The 24,210-nt window shown below is 47.7% G+C and overlaps 2 protein-coding genes across 2 annotated transcripts in view; one reads left to right on the forward strand and one right to left on the reverse strand.

Annotated features, from left to right (window-relative positions):
• Positions 1–24,210, reverse strand: part of LOC102455175 (uncharacterized) — an 85,138-nt gene that overhangs the window by 37,225 nt on the left and 23,703 nt on the right. The window lies entirely within an intron of this gene.
• Positions 4,995–22,286, forward strand: LOC102454250 (uncharacterized). Its single transcript, XM_075907163.1, is given in 13 exon segments — positions 4,995–5,144; positions 5,805–5,891; positions 8,544–8,765; positions 9,348–9,370; positions 10,140–10,252; positions 10,550–10,582; positions 11,234–11,260; positions 13,694–13,782; positions 14,793–14,840; positions 15,193–15,319; positions 17,821–17,934; positions 19,531–20,236; positions 20,238–22,286. Coding segments are annotated over 13 exon segments (1,797 nt in total). The 5' UTR covers positions 4,995–5,081; the 3' UTR covers positions 20,383–22,286.

Consider the following 24,210-nt stretch of genomic DNA (forward strand, 5'->3'; position numbering starts at 1 on the left):
TCTACACATCGCTGGAGCACCAGCCCATTTTGTCCTGCTGCAGGAGGCAGGGGACCCTGACTGGCCTGGGCTGCATCCTGCGCTGTGTGCTCTGTGGCATAAAGTTCATCTGCATAGCCTGCAGTGGACCCAGTATCAGTTGCAGCGCCCACATTGATGAGCCAGTGTGCACTTATAGGGCACTCCTAGCGCTCACCAGCTTGCAGCTCCTGAACCCTGCTCCAGGGCAGGCAGATGTGCAGAGGGCTCTTCAGTATAAAGCTGCACAGTTTGCAAAGCATGTAGGTGTCTAACCAGTAGGCTTTTTTACAGTTACATGCTTACAGTTTAACCACCGCTTACATCTCTAATATATATTCTTTGGCATAATTCTGGGAAGTGTCCCAGGTAATCAGACCCCTGTCCCATCCTGCACAGACCCTGCACACCAACACCATCTTAGACCCTGAACCTCCACCCCCTTCCCACTCATCTGTAAACCTGTCTGCCTTCCTTAGCTCCCCAAGTTCAGCCACCATCTTCTCCAAAGCCCATGGAAGGAGCTCCTTGCACCTGCACGAAGGCCAGGCAATAAGACAGTTGGTGCAATGAATAGCACAGCCTCCATTCTTGTTGATGGGCTTAGCCACACATTCTCTTTTTTTTATTCATAGGGCTGTTACAGGAACACTGGGCTACCACTCTGAAACATACAAATTATTCACAAGCTTTGGGTGTGGATGTGCCTGTCTCATGGTTGAGTGAAAAAGGTGCCACATTCCTCCTCTCTGAGTAGTTTCTGTTGTTTGTTGTGAAGAAACTAACTTTGGAATCCTTCATTGAATATGTAGTCATTGGAAATTTTCACCAATGCACAGTTGGGATACTGTGTATGGGAACTTGTAATGCCAGGTCTTTAGTGCTCAATCAGACGCCTGTCTGCTAAACACAAGGTGTGATGGATTTCTTTATTGTAAGTAGTGAAAAAGCATTGTGAATATGGACTCCTTTAGAATCATCAATTAACACCTTTCCATTCTAAAAGATCTTTCACAGTCTGGACTTGTCCTCTGTGTATCCATATCTTTTTTTATAAAGCCAGCTCATTAATTTCCCAAGACATTTTTTACAAATCATGAACAGTCCCTGGTTTCAGATCTCAGTCACCTGCCCCTGTTTATTGTTTCGTAAAATCTTCTTTGAAAAATCTGTAGGTGCAGGTGAACTGGAGGCCTGGCTGGGGATGGGCCACCGTATGTTTGAGGCATGGGGGTCCAAGTTCAGCCTCCTACAATGACTGTGTGGCATTATAGCATCCCCACCATCTGTGGATAAAACTGCTGTGTTTTGAAAAAGGACATCATTCACTAAGAATTCCAAGTTCATGTATTCCGTGGCTAAGTTATCCAAAATTCAAAACTTGTGCGTATCATATCTGTGGTGGGGAAAAAAAAAGTTGGTTCACTATCTGTGCAGAAGGAAAAATGCTTGTTTTGGAAAACATCTTGAAACTACCACCAAAAAAAAGTTTGTTTTTAGAGATCAGTTTATACTAATAAAGCTTTTCAAATTAGATCAATACTTCTGTTTGTTTGTATCCATGTCACAGCCCCCGACTCAGTGTGTGCTAGCCCAGGGGTGGCCAACCTGCGACTCGCGAGCCGCATGCGGCTCTTCAAAGAAAGAATTGCAGCTCCTGCACCCACACCTGCAGCTTGCAGCTCGCCGACCCTCCCCTTTTTCAAAAGAACCCATACTCCTCATTTTTTCAGGAATACGGGTTCTTTAAAAAAAGTGGGTTTTTTTCAAAAACCATGGTCTAGACTGCGGTTTCACTTTAGAAAACCCCTTTTTCAAAACACTGATGGGATGCAAATATGCAAATGAAGCGTAGGATATTTAAATCACCACTTCATTTGCACTTTCAGTCAGGCATTCCTCTTTCGGAAGCGGAATGTAGTTTAGACATAGTGTTAGAGGACAATTTATGACCATGTATATTGGGGTGGACATCTCTGAGTATCATATATATAGTAGCCCAGTGTCTGTGAGTCTGTAACGCTGACGTACATGGTCATGCCCCCTGGCCGTGTATGTCAGCGCCCCAACCCGCTTCCCCTCCCTCCGTGGCTTGCTCCCCCGCTGCGGCCCAGCTGAGTGGTGCAGCGCTCAGCCGAGCCACCAAGGAGAGAGGGGAAGTGGGGCGGGGCGCTGACATACATTGCCAGGGGGTGGGGCCGTGTACGTCACTGCCCCCCTTTCCCTCCTGCTGTGGCGCTCTGCTGAGTGCTGCGCGCTCAGCTGGGTGCCACAGCGGGAAGGGAAGAAGGGATGGGGCAGTGACATACACTCCCTGCCCCCTTCTCCTCCCCTGTGGCGGCCCCCTTCATTGCACCAATTAGACAATCCACGGCCAAAAGGAGCAAGCCCCTGTTTCCTGGACAGAGGCCATTAAATTACCCACCAGGTAAGGGCGTTTTTTTATCCGCTTGCACAATCTAGTGTTCAGTTATCTAAAACACAATAATATAATAAAATCCACTTGCACGATCTAGTGTTCAGTTATCTAAAACACAATAACAATAAAATCCCACCACTTTACATGGATTCATTAATCATGATGATGGTACTGAGTATGTAAGGTATACATCTTCATGTAAATGCGGCTGTAACCCTATGACCCCGAAACCACCAACAAATAATTGCTACAAGTTTCACATATAGTGCAGAAAAAGCTGTCTTTTTCTTTTTAAAGTGTTTGAATGGCTGTTAATATAATGAAACATAAATGTATGGGTAATATGTCTTTGTGTATTTCAGATTATTTAAAAGACCTTGACTAGCAAAGGAACTCACTGTCACAAACATGAGCATGGCAGATAACAAAGGTAAGAAGAGGGTTTCCATATATGTTTTCTATGTATTACTCAATATATGCACTATTGTCATTATGCCAGGTGTTGTGTTTTTGTTCCCAACTAGAATTCTTCTTATACTGTTTTCTATCCTCACTTACTAGGATTGTATAATTTTTAAATATAACAGGTGATGTCACTCATTCAAAAGATGTGTTTACCTTACATACACATGGTCTCTTATCTATTCTCAGTGAAAATTGAGGAAAAGATTGCCCGGGCTTTGGCCTACCTAAGGAGTAACACATATCGGCTGTGTCTAGACTGGCAAGATGATTTTGCGGAAAAACTTGCCAGCTGTCTACACTGGATGCTTGAATTTCCGCAAGAAAACTGATGATCTCATGTAAGATTGTCAGTGTTCTTGCGGAAATACTGTGCTGCTCCCGTTCGGGCAAAAGCCCTCTTGCGCAAATCATTTGTGCAAGAGGGCCAGTGTAAACAGCACAGTACTGTTTTGCGCCAAAAAGCCCCGATGGCTAAAATGGCAATCAGGGCTTTTTTGCGCAAAACCGCATCTAGATTGGCCACGGATGCTTTTCCACAAAAAGTGCTTTTGCGGAAAAGCGTCCTGCCAATCTAGATGCTCTTTTCCGCAAATGCTTTTAACGGAAAAGTTTTCCGTTAAAAGCATTTGCGGAAAATCATGCCAGTGTAGACGTAGCCATCCTGAAGGGATGAATAAAGCTGGGAGACAAAACCCGTGTCGATTAGCTGCCAAATTCTCTTTGGAGGGTAAGCTATTGTAACAAATTAACTGGGGTCCAGAGGTGCAGGCTCAAGGGAGGGTTTTGTGTAGTAAGCAGGTGTTTGTGTTCTGGGGAAGGGTTAGTTGGGGGTGTGCTGTATTCAGAGAAGGAAGGGTGGGTGAAGTTGCTGGATGTTCCTCATCTTGGCCTTCTGTGGGAGTGATTCCCAAATGCACAGTATCAAGGGAGGCCTGCCTCCAGACAGCTCGGCTGCGTCTAGACTGGCAAGGTTTTTGCGCAAGAGGGCCAGTGTAGACAACGCGGTATTGTTTTGTGCAAAAAAGCCCCGATTACGAAAATGGCAATCGGGGCTTTCTTGTGCAAAACCACGTCTAGATTGGCACGGACGCTTTTCCGCAAAAAGTGCTTTTGCAGAAAAGCATACATGCCAATCTAAACACTCTTTTCCACAAATGCTTTTAACGGAAAAACTTTTCCGTTAAAAGCATTTGCGGAAAATCATGCCAGTCTAGACGTAGCCCTCCTGTGAGCTGCACCACTGCCTAGTGCTTAGTGAATCAACCTGTAGCAGAGCACCAGGAGCCGGGCAGAGAATCTCTTATTAAAGGTAGGATGAGCTAGTCAGTATTCAGATTTGTTGCACATACATACGCCTTCTGATGATTTCTAAACCTTGGAAATAGCTGCTCCATGTGGCTCCACACTGAGCATAAGAGGCAGGGGAGGGGGACGAGAAGGCTTCCTACACTGCCCCTACTCCCAGCAAAAATTCTTGGCTCCTATTGGCCGGAAACTGAGAGATTGGACAATAGCAACTAAGAGATTTTGCTGGGGGGCGGGAACAGCAGGAGACGTCTCCCCCCTCCCTCCCCAGGCAGCTGGGAGCGGAGAACAGCTGGCTTTCTAAAACGTGAACTGATCCCTGCCTGAGGATTCCGGCGAGGGGGTTGCGCCCGGATCTGGTGGCTTGGCGGCCGGATCCGGTCCGCTGGCAGCCTTTTGCTCACCCCTGTTTTAAGCAAAATGCAGGACAATGTAGCACTTTAAAGACTAACAAGATGGTTTATTAGATGATGAGCTTTCGTGGGCCAGACCCACTTCCTCAGATCAAAAACCTGGCCCACGAAGGCTCATCATCTAATAAACCATCTTGTTAGTCTTTAAAGTGCTACATTGTCCTGCATTTTGCTTCAACTACCCCAGACTAACACGGCTAAATTTCTACCCCTGTTTTAAGGGCTGTCGGTGACTGCCTGGATTTCTCTGAGGGACAGTTTTACGCTGCTACATTAGCTTTCACTGCCCCCCCCCCCCCCCCCCAGCTTGTCCCGCAGTCTGCCCGGCTTTGGGGGGGGGGGGGTTGGATCCTCCGCCTGCCCCCACCCCCGGCTTAGGAGGGGCAGGGCCAGGCCCGGGGAGGAGCCGCCTCTTCCTGCCCCCCCGCAGCCCGGCAGCCCTTTGTGCGCGCCGCGGAGCCATGGCTGGGACCGGGATCCCCGCGCGGGGGCGGCTCCAGCCCTGCAGCCCGCGACGCAGCGCGGTGGGTCCGGGGGCAGCGCGCGGCGGGCAGGGGCCGGGGGGCGCAGACACGCGTGGGGCGGAGACGCTCTTGCCGGGCCCAGCTGCTCCCTGCCCGGCTCCCCGCGGCTGGAGAGGGGCTGCCCGGCCCGGCTGCGGAGCTCGGAGCCCAGGCTGGGGATGGGGCAGCTGGGGGCGAGTCAGAGCCTGGCTGCAGGGCGGGGGAGCGGGAAACGGACGGCTGGGGGTCAGAGGTGGGCTGGGAGCCTGGGGCTGCTGGGAGTTGTGGGGTGAGAGGTGGGAGGTGGGGATATTTGATATAGTGGGGTCCATGTTCATATCTGCTCTTGGGGCATGGGGGAGGTGGAGCTGGGGAAACTGAGGCAAGGGGCATGTCTGAGGCTTGCTGCTTGGGATGGGCAGAGCTAGATGTGGGTAGGTCGGTCGGGGGCTGCATCCCTATCATTCAGCCAGGAGGGTCCCATATTGCTTCTGGAAAACCTGGTCCCCCTTTCACCAGCTTCCCTTCCTCCTTCCTGGCTGAGGTTGAACATGATCTGGGATAAAAGTCTGAGCCCCAGGGATTTTTCAGGAGCGTCTACAGGGCAGGATGAGCCCTGAAAACCAGCAGCGGGGAGGCTGTTTGCAGCAGCTTGTAACCCCCACCCCCTGCTTCTTCCAGGAGCCCCCACGAGAGCATCTGGCCCCTCTGAGAAAAGAGAGAGAAGCAGCCAACGCTGAGGTGCAGCAGCAAAGCGAGGAGCTGCTGGTAGGTGCCTGAAGTCCCCTTTGGCCTCCTCTCCTCACTTAGGCTGAGGTCACCCTGCCAAGTGCCCTGGTAAATGCAGAGTCCAGTCTGCCTGCCTCAGCCAGGAAACTATCCCCACTGATGCCTAGAGAGAGGGCAGTGCCACCAGGTGGTCCTGTGGGCAGTATACAGCTTAACCCTGCCCCGATCCCTCCATTCTTCCTGGCTTAAATGCATGTCCTTTCATCAGAGTCCCTGTGCTCTGGTAAGTTACTTCCCCATCTGCTGGGAGGTACATTTTTGATCCACCAAAGGCTCTTAAGCAAAATAAGCTATTATGGCAGGGGTTCTCAAACTGTGGGTCCTGACCCTCCCGGGGGGTCATGAGTAACTTAGAATGGGGTCACGGTATCACAAAGTTTGAGAACCCCTGTATTATGGGATAAGAGGGAAGATCCTCCCGTGGATTATTAACTAGTTAAAAAGATGACAAACCAAAGGTAGGAATAAATGGTGGTGGTTCAAAATGAAGAGCAGTAAATAATGGTTTCTCCCAGGGGTCGGTACTCGTGTTGTGCTTAAAAGAAGCACCCAGGATCTTTTTCAGGGGGATAAGGCAACACGCCACATTTATTGAACATACATAGATCAATCAATATTTACCGCATGCATAGGATACATTACGCTCATGCACTCTCTCTCACACACAAGCACACTTCGTCTTGTTGTTACCAAAAGTTGCTCCCCGTAACTGCACTGGCCAGGTGAGTTAGATGGCAGGGGTGGAGCCGGGTTTCTGCAGATCCAGATGGATGCTCCCATGCTGACAAGACAAAAATCCCTCTGCAAGATGCCTCCTATTTACCCCTCTCATGCAGCCAATTAGTCATCACCTTGCCTTTCTTAATGCTGCTTCAAAGAGAGTTCTTCCAAGGGCAGGCACTTGCTGCTTGACTCCCAAAGTGTCTGTATGTCCAGTCTTCTTAATGAGCTCACTTTACAGGTATTGTCTTGGATCTGGCTCCCAGATCTTCTCTACCCTGCAACTGCTGCTGGGGGTGCTCACCTTTCATTCTCCATTCACACCTCATTCATTTCAACAGGACAATCAAGGAAAGGGGAGAGCTAAAAAGACATTTTTTTTCTCTTACAAGATCTATATATATAAAAAAGAAAGTTTCTTTTAATACACAGTTATAGGAGAAATGTTACAGAAATTGTATGAGAACACTTAACAAAGATATCTAAAAGGACAAAATCTTAATACAAAGTTATATGAGAATGATAATATTACAGAGGTTTATCCACACTGGGACCAGCATTGCTCTATACAAGATCTGGAAAAAGGGTAAACTGTTAGGTGGAAAAGTTGCAGATGATACAAAACTATTCCAAATAAATGCAAGTTGAAAGCAAACTGGGAAGAGTTACAAAGGGATCTCACAAAATTAGGTGACTGGGCAACAAAATAGCAGATGAAATTCACTGCTGATAAATGCAAAATCATGCACATTTGAACATGTAATCCCTGCTCTACACACAAAATGATGGGGGTCTAAATTAGCGGGTTCCCCTCAAGAAGATCTTTGGAGTCATTATGGACAGTTGTCTGAAAACATCCACTTAATGTACAATGGCAGTCAAAAAAGCAAACAGAATGTTCAGAATCGTTTGGAAAGGGATAGAGAAAAAGACAGAAAATACCATATTGCCTCTGCATAAAACTAAGGTATGCCTCTATCTTGAAAACCGTGGGCAGATGTAGTCGCCCATCTGGAAAAAATATAAAGGGATTGGAAAAAGATACACCAAAAGACAACGAAAATGATTAGGGGAATGGAACAGCTTCCATATGAGAGATTAAGAGGACGGGGACATTTCAACTTGGAAAAGAGATGACTAAGGGGGCATATGATAAAGATCTATATAGTCATGACTGGTGTTGAGAAAGTAAATAAGGATGTGTTATTTACTCATAGCACAAGTACTAGGGATCACCAAATGAAATTAATACATGTTGAACCTCTCTAGTCTGGAACTGTCTGGTCCGGCAACATCCATGGTTCGGCATGATTTTATTAGCCAGATGCCCACTTATCATAGGAGTGGCCAAGTTTCTTGCTGTCCCATAAAGTGTGTTTACAGCCATCAGTTCTGTCCTATAAGAGTCCAGTAAGCAGTGGAAGCATTGGTAATGCTGCTAGACAATATTGACCTCCCATGGTCCAGCAAATTCTCTGGTTTGGCACCATTCAGGTCCCAAGGGTGCCAGACTAGAGAGGTTCAACCTGAAGTCAGCAGGTTTAAACCAAATAAAAGGAAATATTTCTTTACAAAATGCCCAGTCATCTTGTGGAACTCCCTGCCAGAGGGTGTTGTGAAGGCCAAGACTATAACAGGGTTCAAAGAAGAGCTAGATAAATTCATGGAGAGTAGGTCCATCGATGGCTATTAGCCAGGGAGGGTGTTCCTAGTTCTGTTTGTCAGGAGCTGGGAATGACAGGGGGAGGGATCGCTTGATGATTCCCTCCTCTGTTCATTCCCTCTGAGACACACCTGGCATTGGCCACTGTCAGAAGAGAGGATACTGAGTTTGGATAGAATTTTGGTCTGACCCAGTTCTCATGTTCCATGTTCCCCTGTTACTGATTCTCCCTCTCCCTGTGGTGGCAGAAACAGACGGAAGCTGAGCGGCAGAAGCTGGTCGGGGAGTGGAAGGCCCTGCGAGGGTTTCTGGAGGAGCAGGAGCAGCTGCTGCTGTCCCGGCTGGAAGAGCTAGAGCGAGCCATTGTCCAGAGGCGGGATGAGGGTGTCTGCAGACTGACTGGGGCGATTTCCCTGTTCGGGGAGAGGGGAGGAGAGAAGGGGCGGCAGCTGCTGAGCCAGTCCCTGCAGGTCAGGCTGTTGTTGCAATGATCACACGTAGAGTTTCTATGGGGGGTTCTCATCCCTAGGCCCCACAGCATTTTGCAGAACAGGGCTGGGGGAATTATCCCTGCAGGATAATGTGGGACAAGGGGGGAGTGAGGCAGGGGGAGGGGCAGAGCCCTGTAGGAGGTCTGTAGATGTCTGGCTGCATTTGCACTTGGAGGGTGAAATCCCCTCCCACCCATGGAGAGGTCCTGAGCCAGGCCTAAGGCCCCGCTCACCTGGGTTTATGGGTTTAGTGGGGCCCAGAGGTGGGACTTGTGGGTCTCTCAGTCCCAAGGGAAACTTGATTCTCACTGCAGAAAAACCTATTCTGCCTGTCAAGTGCCTGGGAAGAAGATTTGCACAGTTGCCACCTGCTAGCAGGGATTCCTGGGCTGCAGAGAGCAAAAGCCCCTGCTGGGGGAGATGGCAGCTGCTCTCAGAACAAGACCCCCAGTGTCGGAAATTCCCCAAGTGCCAGAGGCTCCGGTGGGGATTCCCCTGTGGGGCAGGAGGTTCCCAGCCTGGGACAAGGCCTCTGACTGCCTCTTCTGTCTCCCTCTCTAGGGCGCTGGCAGCGCTGGGGGCAGGTAAGTCCTGGTCTCTTTTCACTCCCCCTCATGGTGTGTTAGGTCTGGTAACCGCCCTGAGTGTGCAGCTGCTCCCTGCCCGTGCAGTGTGACACGCCGGCTCGGAGCCTGGGATCTGTCTCCCCTAGCGGCTGCCTCAGCACGGGGCAGGGCCTGGCCCTGTCTGACAGCTAATGAGGTCCCACCAGGGCGGTCAGACACATGGGCCTTGGGCCGGACTCAGCCTGTCCGGTGTATTTATGTGGCAACGTCACGTATTCAGAACCTTCAATTTTTTAAAGTAAGTTTCTAGCCTTCCTGGTTACAGAGCAGCCTTCCCCGGTGGCCAGGGAGACTGTTGCTTCCAGAGCCTGCCCACGCTGTGGCTCAGAGAGGGGTAAACTCCCCAGTCTCTCTGTTTATCGTCATTGCAGCCAAAACTGTACAGTGGTCACGTGAGCAGGTGGCACAGGGAGGGGGGCAGGGGCAGGAGTGAAGCCCTGGAGGGGTGGGGATGGGGCAGTGCTGTAGGGAGGGAAGAGAAGAGGAGAGACACAAGGACAGTGAGGGGAGAGTGAAATGGGGAAAGGTGGGTGGGATAGGGAGGGAAACAAAAAGGTAAAAATAGCAGGAGCCCTAATCGTGGGGGAGGGGGCGGGGGAGAGAGGGGAGAGCGGTGCTTTCCCACTGAGCGAGACTGACTGTGACAATAAAGGACACAAGAAATAACAGGAACTCGTTGGCGAGTGGGTCCGGGCCTGTTTCTCATCCCTCCTCTTTTCCTCCGCAGGGAGGACGGGACGTTTCGGGAGCCGGAGCCGGGGTTTGTGGAGCTGGAGCAGAGACTCAGCGATTTCTCTCTGACAAGCGCCCGCCTGCGGGAGGTGCTGTTGGGATTCAGAGGTGAATGGGAGTCTTGGGGCGGCGTCTCTTCTGGCGAGAGCGACCCTGGCCCTGGGGTGGAGTCAGGGACTTTAGTGATGTCACTGACCCTCTGCTCCATCTCACCTCCCCTGCTCAGTGAGTCGCCCTACCACATGGGGAGCCCCCTGGGGCTGGGGCTGGCTGCAGCAGCTGTGCTATAGGCCTTGGGCTGCGTCACATCTTGTAGCTAATGGCCGTTACGTTAATACACTGGGGGAGCCTCCCCGTGAATGCGAGGCCTGAATTCTCACCTCTCCCGTCCTCTCTTTCCCCTAGAGATGCTGCGCCTGGAGCTGGGGAGTGACACAGGTACGTGTCTGGCTCTGACGGGCCCTGGGGAGAGTTCAGACCAGTCACCATGTTAGCAACAGGGCATCACGGCCTCCAGCCCCCATGTGCACCTGGAAGCTGGGAACCAATGCAAGGCAGGGTGAGCTCCAGGACATCAGACAGGGATTCAGAATGAATCGGGATCTCATGGGTGTGATTCCCTTTGGGAAATAGGGGAACACCCTAAATGAGAAGTGAACATAAGAACGGCCATACCTTGTCAGACCAAATTCCCTCTAGCCCAGGATCCTGAGTGTTTTTTTTTTTCTTCATTGTGCTTTTTTAAAAAGTGTAGAAGTAATTTTTTGTTTGATTTTTTAAAAAAATTTATTAATAATATATGCACATTTTTGCTTACGGTTTTAGCACACCAACTCTTGCATTAGTTGATTTTTTGCCCTTTACATTAATAAAACAGTTATTAGCAGCTAATTTTTAAAACATAAATTAGATGTTTTTCTGTTTTTGCGTAACCTATTCTTTTTTAAGTAGGTATAGGTTTTTTAAAATATATTTTCCTCTTAATTTTTTTTATGCTTTAATTATGTCTTAAAAGAATTTAAATTTTTTTGGAATGATTTTGTACATTTAATAACTTCCTATTAATCTATTATGATTGTTAATTTATAGGAAACAGCTTTGGCAGATCTAAAGATGGTAGGATTATTTAAACACATTGCATTGGAGCGTAAAAGCATAGATACAGTGGCTTCTGGGGTAATGGGATAAGTTTCATTACTAGCATTGCTTTTGGGGGGGACTGTTTAGAAAATAGTAGAGCTATTAACTCGTGATTTACTCAAAAATTAGTTGCAATTGCAATTTTAACCACACTGTTGAATAATCGAACACCAATAGGAATTTATTAAACATTTTTGGACATTATTCTAATTTTTCAAATACAGGAAACCCTTATGTTACGACAGCCTGAGTTGCAACCCTCCCCTCCCACTTACAACCATTTTTGTAAGTGTGGAAGGGGCCGAAAACCCCCAATTTACCTCCTAGGCTCACATTTACAATGTCACACGGTGCCTGTCATAAATGCGGGTTCGAGTTATGATGCCCCTGACTTGCGATGCTTCCCCATGAACCAATCGCATCACAAGTCGGGGGCTGCATGTATGTGGATTTCAGTTGCAACACAGATTACAAAGTGTTCAGTGCTCACTTAATATTACTTTTGATTAGAAATATTTGCACTGTAAAAAAAAAGCAAACAAAATATGTCAGTTCACCTCATTCAAATAATGTAGTGTAATCTCTTTATCGTGAAAGTACAACTTTGAAATGTAGATTTTTTTTTCATTACATAACTGCACTCAAAAACAAAACAGTGTCAGACTTTAGAGCCTACAAGTCCTCTCAGTCCTACTTCTTGTTCAGGCAATCACTAAGGCTACATCTAGACTGCATTGCTTTTTGGCAGCGCCAAGTCCAAGGAATGCGTCTGCTTTTTTGAAATTTTTTTCGAAAGAACAGATGCGCTCTTTCACCGTCCTTGTAAACCTCATTCTATGAGGAATGAGGGATGGCTTGAAAGAGCGCTTTCTTTCACAATTTGGTACCGTGTAGACGTGCCAAATTTCGAAAGAGCCTCTTTTGAAAGTAAATTGAAAAAATATATGCAATTTAAGTACTGCAATTTGTGTATCTTTTTCCGATTTATCAGTGCAGTCTAGACGTTGCCTAAGAGAAACAAGATTGCTTACATTTACGGGAAATAATTCTGTCCGCTTCTCATTGACAGTGTCACCAAAAAGTGACTACAGCATTTGTATTAGGTGAATTGAAGAATACTATTTTTTGGGGGGGGGGGTTCACAGGGCAATTATTTGTGGTAAAAAATAAAGCAAGCACTGTACACTTTGTATTTTGTGTTGTAATTGAAATCAATGTATTTGAAATTTTTTTAAAAAATCCAAATATTTAAATAAATAGCATTTTGCTGTTGCTTAACAGTGTGATTAACCATGATTAATTTTAATTGCTTGACTGCCCTAGAAAATAGTGTAATTTACAAGCACTTACCTGTGCCTAGTATATGTGCCATTAATACCACTCTGCCTGTAGTGGAAATCCCTCACCTGTTACATGCTAGGATCTCACTCACTTTTTTCATTGTGTTGGTGGCTTATCGTCACTCTGCGTCCAACCCGTGCACCCAGGTCTCCCTCCTCCCCTGAGGAGCCTCCAGGGTGAAGCAGAAATGTTGTAGGATGGGACCATATGTGCAAGACCTAGAATTTGGTACTTTGAACTTCTGGGGGGCCCTCCCAGTTATGTGTGATGTTCCAATCCTCTGCGGACTCCCAACTTTAGCATCGTTGCCAAATTTCATTTCATTTACTGCCCCAGCACTGGGCAGCGTCCTAGGACTGCAGGGCAGCTTGAGAGGGCATGTGACCCAGTCCCCTGTGCTCCTGGGGCTGGCCAAAGTGGCCATCCAGGAGGAGGACATCAGATGGGGACATGCTCTGCGACTATGGGACCTACCTATGGTCCTGTCTTGGCTCACGTCTGCAGGCAGAGCTCCTCTAGGTGGTGTCCTCCAGCTCCATTGACATCTTTGAGGAGCAGTGGGTGTTTCCAAGTTTCTCTGCTTGGTGTCTCCCCCTTTGTAGTTGTGACCCTCGCGCCTCACCCTTTGGTGTTTAGTCTCCCGTAATTATTTGAACCCTGAGTCTAGTACCTTCTCCCGCAAGCTGGGAGAGAGGCTTGCCGCCTGCCTGCCTCCTGAATTTCAATAGGTGCACAAACTAGGTAGAGCAGCTGTGCCCAGACCAAAGTTAGCAGCCTTGCTCTTCATTCCTGCCCAGCTGGGCTGAATATTGAGCCTCCCTCTCTGATGCCAAGCCTTCACCATGGTCCCCCAAAGAATACAGCTGGGCAGCAGGTCAACCAATGGGGCTGCCTGCAACTCCATGGAATCGTAGGGTCCTCTAGTCCAATTGTCCGTGCTCATGGCAGGACTAAGTGTTATTTAGACCACCCCTGACAGGCATTGCTCTAACTTGATCTTAAACATCTAATTGTGATGTGAAATGCACTAAAGCCCTTTCTGAAATCTCCCCCTTCTCCTTTTGACAGGTGACAGAATAACACCCATCTTTGGTTCCAGACTGGCTGGTCCTCGCAGGAGACGAGAGAGAACGATGGCTGTGGTGGGTCCAGACCGGGTAGGGTTTCTGAGGGAGTGGCTAGTGGTTTCCTGATGGAGAGATGGGAAGAGATGGGGTTTGTTTGGGAGTTTGGTCAAGAGGCATCAGGATCTGCCCGGGTGGAAAAAGGGGAGGATGACAGAGTGTGACAAACCTTCTGGGGCTTGTTCAGCCTGGATTTTAGGAACAGACTTCTGGCAGCTTGGGGGTGGAAATCCCCCTATTAGTGAAACAGGAAACAAACCATTTGGCCAGAGCTGGTAAAATTTACCAGATTTTTAATGGTGGAGTCTACAGCCAGAGGCTACTGAGTGACACAAAGGGGGTATCCACCAGAGAGCCTTAGGAGAGCAAAGGAATAGCCTGACTGGTTCATCAGAGCAAAAGTTCATCTAGCCCAGTATCCTGTCTTCTGGCAGCGGCCAATGCCAGGTGCTTCAGAGGGAATCATCAGGTGATCCCTCCCTTGTCACCCATTCCCAACTTCTAACAAACAGAGGCTAGGGACACCATTCCTACCCATCCTGGCTAATAGCCATTGGTGGACCTAACCTCCATGTATTTATCTAGCTCTTCTTTGAAACCTGCTTGGACTTCACAACATTCTCTGGCAGGGAGTTCCACAGATTGACTGTGTGTTATTTGTCTCTTTTAAACCCGATGCCTATTAATTTCATTTGGTGACCCTTAGTCTTATGTTATAGGAAGGAGTAAATAACTCTTCTTTCTTTATTTTTTTCCACACCCGTCATGATTTTAAATACCTCTGTCATATCCCACCTTAGTCATCTTTTTTCCAAGCTGAACATTCCCAATCTTACTAATCTCTTCTCATATGGCAGTCGTGCCATATCCCTAATAATTTTTGTTGCCCTTTTTTTGTACTTTTCCCAATGCCAAGCTATTTTTTGAGATGAGACGACCACATTTGCACACCGTATTGGAAGTGTGAGCATACTATGAAACTCTGTCTTATTTCCTTAACAATTGCCAACATGCTGTTTACTTTTCTGACTGCTGCTGCATAGGGTGGATGTTTTCAGAGAACTGTCCACAGTGACTCCAAGATCTCTCTCGTGAGTGACAACAGCTAATTTAGTCCCCATTCTCTGACATCCATCCCCTGGCAGTGGGCAGGAGGTTGGGATTCTTGTCAAGGGGTCTGAAGCTTGCTAGAGACTTCATCTCTTGTATCGGCGTCTGGCAAGAAGGTGTGGGATGGTTGTGAAGACCCTGCCACCTTCTGTCTGCTGGGAGGCACAAGATGTTCTTTCCTTGCTCTGAGGCCTCCTGGCTCTCTGAGTGGAGGGAGGGACCTGATGACTGTGAGTCTCCCAGAGCTTCCATGAGATTGGCTCCTCTCCTGCATGACCAGTGGGGCTGTGAGTGGGGCAGCAGGTGCTGAGTGTTGGGCTCTTGCTCTTTCAGGGGCCGGTGACCTTCGAGGAGGTGGCTGTGTATTTCACCAGGGCAGAATGGGCTTTGCTGCACCCGGCTCAGAGAGCCCTCTACAGAGTCGTCATGCAGGAGAACTACGAGAACGTGACCTCGCTGAGTAAGGACTCCTGTCTCCGCGGTTATGAGATGGGGAAATGCAGAGTTAAGGTTCATGTCATCCCCACACAATTTAACCTTAACTCTGCCCTGTCTCAGCATCACCCCAACACGCCCATGACACACACAGTACCGCTCTGCCCGCCCTGCCACAGAACGCTCTGGGAACAGGGCACAGGAGCAGCTCAGCACAAAGTCTAAAAACTTCTCTGTGCTAAGACTGAACTGGGGTTTAGGTCCAGTGTAGTCATGAGAAGCTGCCTGCCACTGGCTGGCACTCAACCTCCGCATAAAGTAGTTCAGACTAGCAAAGTGATCACAGCAGGGGAAGTTTAGGTCGGACATCAGAAAAAATTTCTTGTCAGGGTGGTTAAACACTGGAATAAGTTGCCCAGGGAGGTTGTAGAGTCTCCATCATTGGAGATTTTAAGGAGCAGGTTGGATAGACAGACACCTGTCAGGGATGGTCTAGATCAGGGGTCGGCAACCAATGGCTCACGAGCCAAATATGGCTCTTCTGAAGCACTCGTGCTATTGCCTCGCGGTCCCCTGCAAGACTGGAGCACCAGCGCCGGCTTCCTGTGAGGGAAGGTTGGGAAAGCCCAGAGGTAACCAGAAACTGAGTGCAGAAACAGCTGCGCGCTGCTGCTCCCCTCCCCCCGGCCGGGGGAACAGCAGCGTGCTGGCGCATTTCCTGGAGGCTTTCCCACGCTGCTCCAAAGCCTTCAGTGCCTGGGAGCGGTACGCAGCACGAAAACAAGTAAGTGCCACCCTGGATTCCCAGCCCCCTCACACACTCCTCTCACATCCCTAGCCTGCTCCTGAACCATCCTCCTCCCTGGCCAGACATCTTATCCCTAGACCACTCCTGCCCCCTACCACCCACCCAGATCCTGCACCCCCATCCCTATCCCACTTACTGGCAGCCCTGTCTCTCACACTTGAACCCCTCATTTTTGGTCCCATTCAAGAGCCTGGGGAGGGGGCCCACAAATTCCATCAGCCCTGGAACCCCACAAGAATAAAACTTGCCTGAGGCCTTGAACCTCAGTGCCCCCTGCCCCTCTCCCCGCCCAGGGGCTGGAGCACCAGGGGAGTGAGGTGTTTCAGTTGGGGGCCACATCAGTGAGGGTTGGGGAGTTTTTGGAGGTTTTTTTAAAATTGCTTCTCACTTGTGTGGGTCCCCAACTGATTTTTTTCTGTGGGTCAGTGGCCCCCACCCCTGCCATAAATAAAGACAATGTTGAAACCTTTTGTATTGGATATAATATTTTACTTCATATAAAACTGAAGCCTGGCCAGCAAGCCCCCTGTTGGGGCCCAGCCTCCATCTGGCTGCAACATTATGAACCCCCCACACCCCAACCCTGAGCCCATCATACACCTGAACCCCCTGCCCTGAGCTCCTCATATTCCACACACCCACATTCCCAGCAACATTCCTCCCCCCCCCACACCCCAACCTTGTGTGCTTAGTCCATCATACACCCAAACCCTCTGCCCTGAGCCCCTCATAAACCCCAGCCCAGACTCCTGCACCCTCACATCTCTAGCGCCTTGCCATAAGATTGACAGAAGACAGCCTGAATGCCTGCATGAAGCTGGATTTAACCAGTTATGATGTAAACTTCAAAGAAATGTGCAAAAAGACGCAGCAGCAGAAGTCCCATTAAATAAACTCTGCAATGTTTTATTTATGCTATTATTAATCATTATGTCAATTATCAATAATGTGACGTACATTTTCAGTCATGCAAATGGGCATTCTTATATGGCTCTTTATTGACCACGTGTTCTGAAGTTTGTTTGGCTCTTTGATTTGAAAAGGTTGCTGACCCCTGGTCTAGACGGTGCTTGGTTCTGCTGTCTGGGCAGGTGACTGGACTTAATTGGCCTCTCAAGGTTCTTTCCAGTCCTACAATTCTATGATTCCCATTCCCCCAGTGATTTGCACAATAGTGGCTTTTCCATTGTTTTGGTTCCACACCAGTTACTTTACATTATTGGTAGGGGCTGGCTTTCCCTTGGCTGGTCCTGGTCCTGCAAACAGAAAGCAGAAGACGGGAAGTGCAGGCAACGTGAGGGTTATTGAGGTGAATCAGGCAAGCATACATGCATGGCAATCAGTGTTCCCTTGAAGCTGAGTGAACTACATGTGGGTCTCTGCATTACATCGCGTTCTCCTACGACCTTGTCGAAGTCTCTGGATCTCTCTCTGTCATTGAGCTCCCCTCTGACTGGAGTCTTCCCGTTCCGGGACATGGAGTTGCCTTCTCTGTGTTTTCAAGAGCCTTTCACGAGGAATGTCTGGTTGTGTGGGTGTTCCCAGCAGAGATGTGGATAGTTAAATCCCTCCTACACACAATATTCCATACCTTGGAGCATCTGGGGAGCTGCGCTACAATGTGCAATTAAAATAGGAGAGGGTGGGGTTTTTTTGTTTTGGCTACAAATGTCCTGTTGAATTCCACCAATCTCCCTTCTTTTCCTTCCCTGGAGCAGGGTTTCCTATATTTACATCTGATGCGCTCTCCCAGGCAAAACCAACGGAGGAGCCAGGGGTCCCAGTTCTCCAGGGCTTAGAGGAAAGAGAGTTGCTGATGGCCACCCATTCAGGTGAGGAATTATTAAATCCCCTCAAAAGCTGTCGGAGCTGTAAGGAAACAGGGATTCCCTGCAAAAATGGGGTGAGTTCTGCAAGCTGAGGATTGTCCCCGGCATGTGTCAGATCCTCAGGACAGGTATCACTCTTGACTTCCTATGTATCCTGACCAACACCTGGCACTAGCTCCCTCTCCAGCGTCCCTTCCACCGAATCTTTGGATGGGATGGAGCAAGGTTTGATCCTCTTCTCTTTCACCTATGGGGAAGAGTTTGGGGGAATTCATGTCCCGATATTATTTCTGTCTCTCCAGTTTATTTTGGTTTGCTCTCCCCTTTTCCAACCCTGTTTCTGAGCCCTGGTCCACACAGAGTTGGGTCGACATGAGGGAGCTTACACCAATCTAATTCTGTAAGTGTCTACACTGAAATGCACCTGTCACCCACTATGCCAATTTAAATGGCTTAAATAATCCCAACTGTACATATAAAATGATGGTGTCTAAATTTGCTGTTGCCACTCAACAGAGAGATTTTGAGATTGTGGACAATTCTCTGAAAACATCCACTCAATGTGCAGCAGAAGTCAAAAAAGCAAACAGAATGTTGGGAATTGTTAGGATAATGATAGATTACAATACAGAAAATTGCCACTATATAGAACCACAACTTGAATACTGCGTGCAGCTGTGGTTGCTCCATCTGAAAAAAATATATATTGGAGTTGGAAAAGGTTCAGAAAATGGCATAAAAATGATAAGGGGTTTGGAACAGCTTCCATATGAGGAGAGATTAAAAGATGGATTTTTCAGCTTGGAAAAGAGATGTCTAAGGTGGCGGGATATGATTGTCTATAAAATCATGCCTAGTGTGGAGAAGGTAAACGAGGATGTGTTATTTACTCCTTGTTATAGCACAAGAATTAGGGATCTCCCCATGAAATGAATAGGTAGCAGGTCTAAAACAAACAAAAGGAGGTATTTCTTTGTACAACACATAGTCAACCTGTGAAACTCTTTGCCAAAGGATGTTGTGAAGACCAAGACTATTACAGGTTTCAAAAAAACAAAACAAAACAAAAAAAACCCCCTAGATATATATTCATGGAGGGGTAGGTCCATCAATGGCTATTAGTCGTGATGGGCTGGAATGGAGTCCATAGCCACTTGTTTGCCAGAAGCTGAGAATGAGTGATGGAATGGATCAAATAATTCCCTGTTCTTTACATTCCCTCTGGGGCATCTGGCATTGGCCACTGTCTGAAGACAGAATACTGGGCTAGATGGACCTTTGGTCTGACCCAGTACGGCCATTCTTATGTTCGATTAAGTCCCCCTCTGTGAGAAATGTGTCACTTAATTTGATTTAATTAGGTTGATCCACTGCCAGCGTAGACCCTGCCTTGTTGCTGCCATTCAGAGGCTGTCCCACAATGCCCCACACAGGCAGTTAAATCAGTGCAATGCTTCCCATGAGGATGCGCACTGTCGGTACAAAGAACACAGATGTGCAAAAGCAATTTAATTGCAGCTGTGGCTGTGCACCATGGTCACTAGAGCCAATTTAATTGTATAGCATAGATTTGCCCTGAGGTTTCTCTCTCTATCCCAGCAGATGGTGGGATGCTGTGTGTGAATTTGGAGCTGAACCCTCAGCAGGAAGGTACTGAGCGAGTAGAACCACATGGGGGATTAGCGCGAGGCTCCAAAGGGAATGTGTCCAGGCATCGTGCACAGGGGGCAGCTTGTGAGAGTCTGCACAGGCCAGAGAGGGAGCATGAAAGCCAGCCAGGGGAGAATGTGGGTAAATCTATTGATTGTCAGGAAACTCACAACAGCCTCAAGGAAACCACATGCCAGCCAAATATCCCCATGGGACAAAGACCCTATAAATGTGCCGAGTGCGGGAAGACCTTCAGTTTGAGTTCGAACCTTATTAAACATCAGAGGATTCACACAGGTGAGCGCCCCTATGAATGCGGAGAGTGTGGGAAAACCTTCAGCCACAGCTCACACCTAACAAGACATCAGAGAATGCACACAGGTGAGAGACCCTACGAATGCTGTGAGTGTGGGAAAACCTTCAGGTACCGCTCAGACCTTATCACGCATCAGAGAATCCACACAGGGGAGAGACCTTACGAATGTTGCGAGTGTGGGAAAAACTTTAGTCAGAGCTCGAATCTGATTAAACATCAAAGGATCCACACAGGGGAGAGGCCCTATGAATGCTGTGAGTGCAGGAAAACCTTCACGCGGCGATCAAACCTGAACGCACATCAGAGAATCCACAAAGATGCAAGACGCTATGAATGCTTTGTGTGGGAAAACCTTCATGCTGAGCTCACACCATATTACACATGAGACAGACTGCTGTGGAGAGAAACACCTTAAAAACTTTTCAAAAGTTTGCAGGGTTTTGGATTGTCTTTTTTGCGTTAACGTTTTTGTTAATTCCCACTAATGATCTTTAACAATATTTGCAGAATGTTCATTACTGTGATCTCTCACCTCCTCAGATGAGCTGCCCAGTTTTGTGTTTTGCTTTTCACCCTTCCTTAGGGTGAACACTATGGTATTCTCTGTCAACTCCTATGAGTCATGAGAAAGTGCGTCCCTCTTACTGGGAATGTCCCTTAGCCAAAGTGGAGGAGTTAAGGATGAGCTTGATTAGCTACACTGAGGCACAGTCTACATGGACTTCCTCTCCACTAGGTTTTTCCATGGAGTTAGCTACCCAACGTTAGCTATCCTGGTGCAAAAAAACAGCTACTCTTACAGGTAAGACATGGCCCATGTATAGTGGGTGTGGTTAGCTATCTTGTTTCTTAATCTTTTATCACCTTTCATGGTCTAAAAAAAGCCTAGAACAGGGCTACTCAACTTTGGAAGCCCCAGGGGCCACAATGATACTCACAGCACATGCCGAAGGCTGCAACTTAAATGTGGTTGCATGTACATGCAAATATATATGCAAATAGCTTATTTCACACTGATGGGCATGAATACAAAGATTAAGCAAGACTATACAACACACAGGCCCCATTTGTCAGTTCTGCTGATGTTAATGAAATGCAATATTTTACCTGATTTCCACCAATATGACAGCACTGTTAATGAGCAATGACAGTCCAAGAATGTAACATCTAAAACTCATATCAACAGAAGGCCATTATATTGACTCGCTGTTGTAGAGTGTGTTCCTAGTGGAGGCCATGTTCAAAGGATCCCACCTGCAGGCCGCATGTTGAGCCCCGTGTAAACCCAAACTGCACTGCGGGCTGCAAACAAACAGGCTGTATGTTGAGTAGCCCTGGCCTAGAGCTTCATATGTATATTGTTCATACCATTGCACATCAATGGGTTACCTAGGCAGGTGGTGGAATCTCCTTCCCTAGAGGTGTTTAAGTCTCGGCTTGACAAAGCCCTGGCTGGGATGATTTGGTTGGGATTGGTCCTGCTTTGGGCAGGGGGCTGGACTCGATGACTCCTGAGGTCTCTTCCAGCCCTGGGATTCTGTGATTCTAAAGCAATGATTAGTCGCTACATTTCCCTTTAGGGTTGAATTCTACTTCCCAGTTGTTCTCATATTGCTCTAGGGTGTGTGAAGAGCAGGTGAGGGAATGAAGGAAGGGGGTGGTACAATTTTTCTCATTGATAAAATATACTTGAACCTCTTTAATCCAGCAACCCTGGGAATCAGGGTTTGCCAGATTAAGGGTTTTGCCGGGCCAGGGAAGAAGTGAGGGATGATGGGGACAGGGTGCTTACCTAGCATTCTTCATCCTCCACTGTTCCAAGGCACCGTCCCCCACCGCTGTTGTGGGTGGCAGGAAAAAGCCTCTGGCAGCGCATGTCATTGCATTGCCATTTCCCCAGCTGGGGGTAGGAGGAATAGTAGCATGCAGAGCCACTTACACCTCCACCTGCCAGGGTCCCTATTGTGAGTGTTCTCGAAATAGGAACATGCAGAGTATGGTGGTTATAGTGTATTTAACTATGATAGAAAGCAGGAACTGGGGCAGATAAAAGTGTTTGCTGCCGCTATGACAGCCAAAGAAGATGGGGTTAGTCAAAGGGATCCCCTCCATCCCCTGCAGTGTTAACCTGTGCATGACTAAGATAGAAAGTATCTTCTATCCCTCCATATCCTAGCGAGTCACATGATGCGATTGTCCTCCGTTTTCTGTAATGGTGCTTTGGTTTCTGTGATTCTAAATAAGACTCCTTGGGGATGCAGATGAAAGCATCACAGGCATGGAAGGGGAATTCAAAGGGACCCTAAACACAATGTGATAACTCTGGGTATGTCTACACTACCCCGCTAGTTCGAACTAGGAGGGTAATGTAGGCATACCGCACTTGCAAATGAAGCCTGGGATTTGAATTTCCCGGGCTTCATTTGCATAAGCGGGGAGCCGCCATTTTTTAAACCCCGCTGGTTCGAACCCCGTGCAGCGCGGCTACACGGGGCACGAACTAGGTAGTTCGAACTAGGAAGCCTAGTTCGAACTACCTAGTTCGTGCCCCGTGTAGCCGCGCTGCACGGGGTTCGAACCAGCGGGGTTTTAAAAATGGCGGCTCCCCGCTTATGCAAATGAAGCCCGGGAAATTCAAATCCCAGGCTTCATTTGCAAGTGCGGTATGCCTACATTACCCTCCTAGTTCGAACTAGGAGGGTAGTGTAGACATACCCTCTGAGTTTATATCTCCATTTTCATCAATTGGCAAAGGCTCTTCAGACGGGAAGGTTGCTGTATTTCTTCCTCACTATTCTGATGATTCAGAGACTTCAGTAAATAACAGAACTCAATACTAATGAGACTGCGTTGAGTGAAGGACATTTGAATGGCTCCGAGAATATGACAGGAGACTATGTGATTCTGGTTCTAAGTTATTAGATGTACCCTGCTCTGAAATGTCACTTGGTACGATAATGTGTTTCATCACCTCTCTTCTATTATGGGATTTTCTCTAATGAGTGAAGGCCCTTTAGTATAATAATTGGACATTTTAATTTTGTTTCAGTCCCCCATATTTATTGGGGACTTCAAGACAAATGATCATTTGCTAAAATAGGAAAAAAAATAAGACTGAGAAATTACTTTCTCCTCACCTCTCCCATTAGGATAGAGGAAGTTCAACCGCAGTTCTGTCAACAGGGGAGACTTTCCCAAGCTATTTTGCATGCTATCAAAGAAATCGTGCTTTTCAGTCTCCCATCTAAAATGGCAACCAGCAGTAAACTGTGCAGCAGCTGCCTGTGATCAGTGTCATTTGGTTCCTTTAGGTCAATATTATCTCAGATGACCCAGGCAGGGCCAGATTAAGACCGTTAGAGGCCCTACGCACTGAAACGATTATGGTTCCCCCCCACATGTAATTGAAAATAAAAACAATACTATACCATAAAATCTTTTTTTTTTTTTGGTGCCCCTGCTTTGCTGGTGCCCTAAGCACGTGCTTAGTCTGCCCATTGGGTAATCCAGCCCTGGATCCAGGCAATAAATGTCATAATATGTGACTTGCTCATGTATTTTTTCCCCTAAAGCATCTGTGACCCAGGTACTAAGGAGGTTATCCCTTGAAGATCTCACCTAGCTAACTAATCCTGTGCTTTGCAGAATGATGTCCCTCACTATGCCGATGTGGAGAAACAGATGTTGTGTTTTAGCAGTGCTCACCCTTTGTACGTGATGTGAACATGTAATAAAATCAATTAAGTGTTGAATGTGATGGATCTGCAGGAGAAACAACTGTTTCCAACTAAAGCAATGAGGAGTCCAGTGGCATCTTGAAGACTAAGCAGTTTATTAAGGCATGAGCTTTTGTGGGCTGACGTCCGCTTTGTCAAACACATGAAGCAGTAACTTCAGTCTGGCAGGGATATATACACACATGCAAAAAGGGGAGTGTTAGTATTAGGGGGAGGACTGGTGCTAATGAGGCCAATTCATTCAGAGTGGACATGGCATTTTCCCACCAGTTTTTGAAAAGGAGTGAACACCGAAGGGGGAAAATTACTTTTTGATCGTGAGCCAGCTGCTCCCAGTCTCTGTTCAGACCTATTCTGACAGTGTCAAGTTTGCATATGAGTTTCAGCTCTGCAGTTTCACGCTGCCACCAGGTTTTGAAGATGAGTGGTACCCCTACTACTTGAATACTGTATGCAGATGTGGTCACCTTATCTCAAAAAAGATTTCCTAGCACTGACTGCTGCGGCTTTTTCTCCACTGCCCAGCACTAATCTCCCCGGCTGTGTCCAGACTCGGGGTTTTTCGGGAAAAGTAGC

The sequence above is a fragment of the Pelodiscus sinensis genome, chromosome 24, assembly GCF_049634645.1.
Source record: "Pelodiscus sinensis isolate JC-2024 chromosome 24, ASM4963464v1, whole genome shotgun sequence".
Classification (NCBI taxonomy): Eukaryota; Metazoa; Chordata; order Testudines; family Trionychidae; genus Pelodiscus; species Pelodiscus sinensis.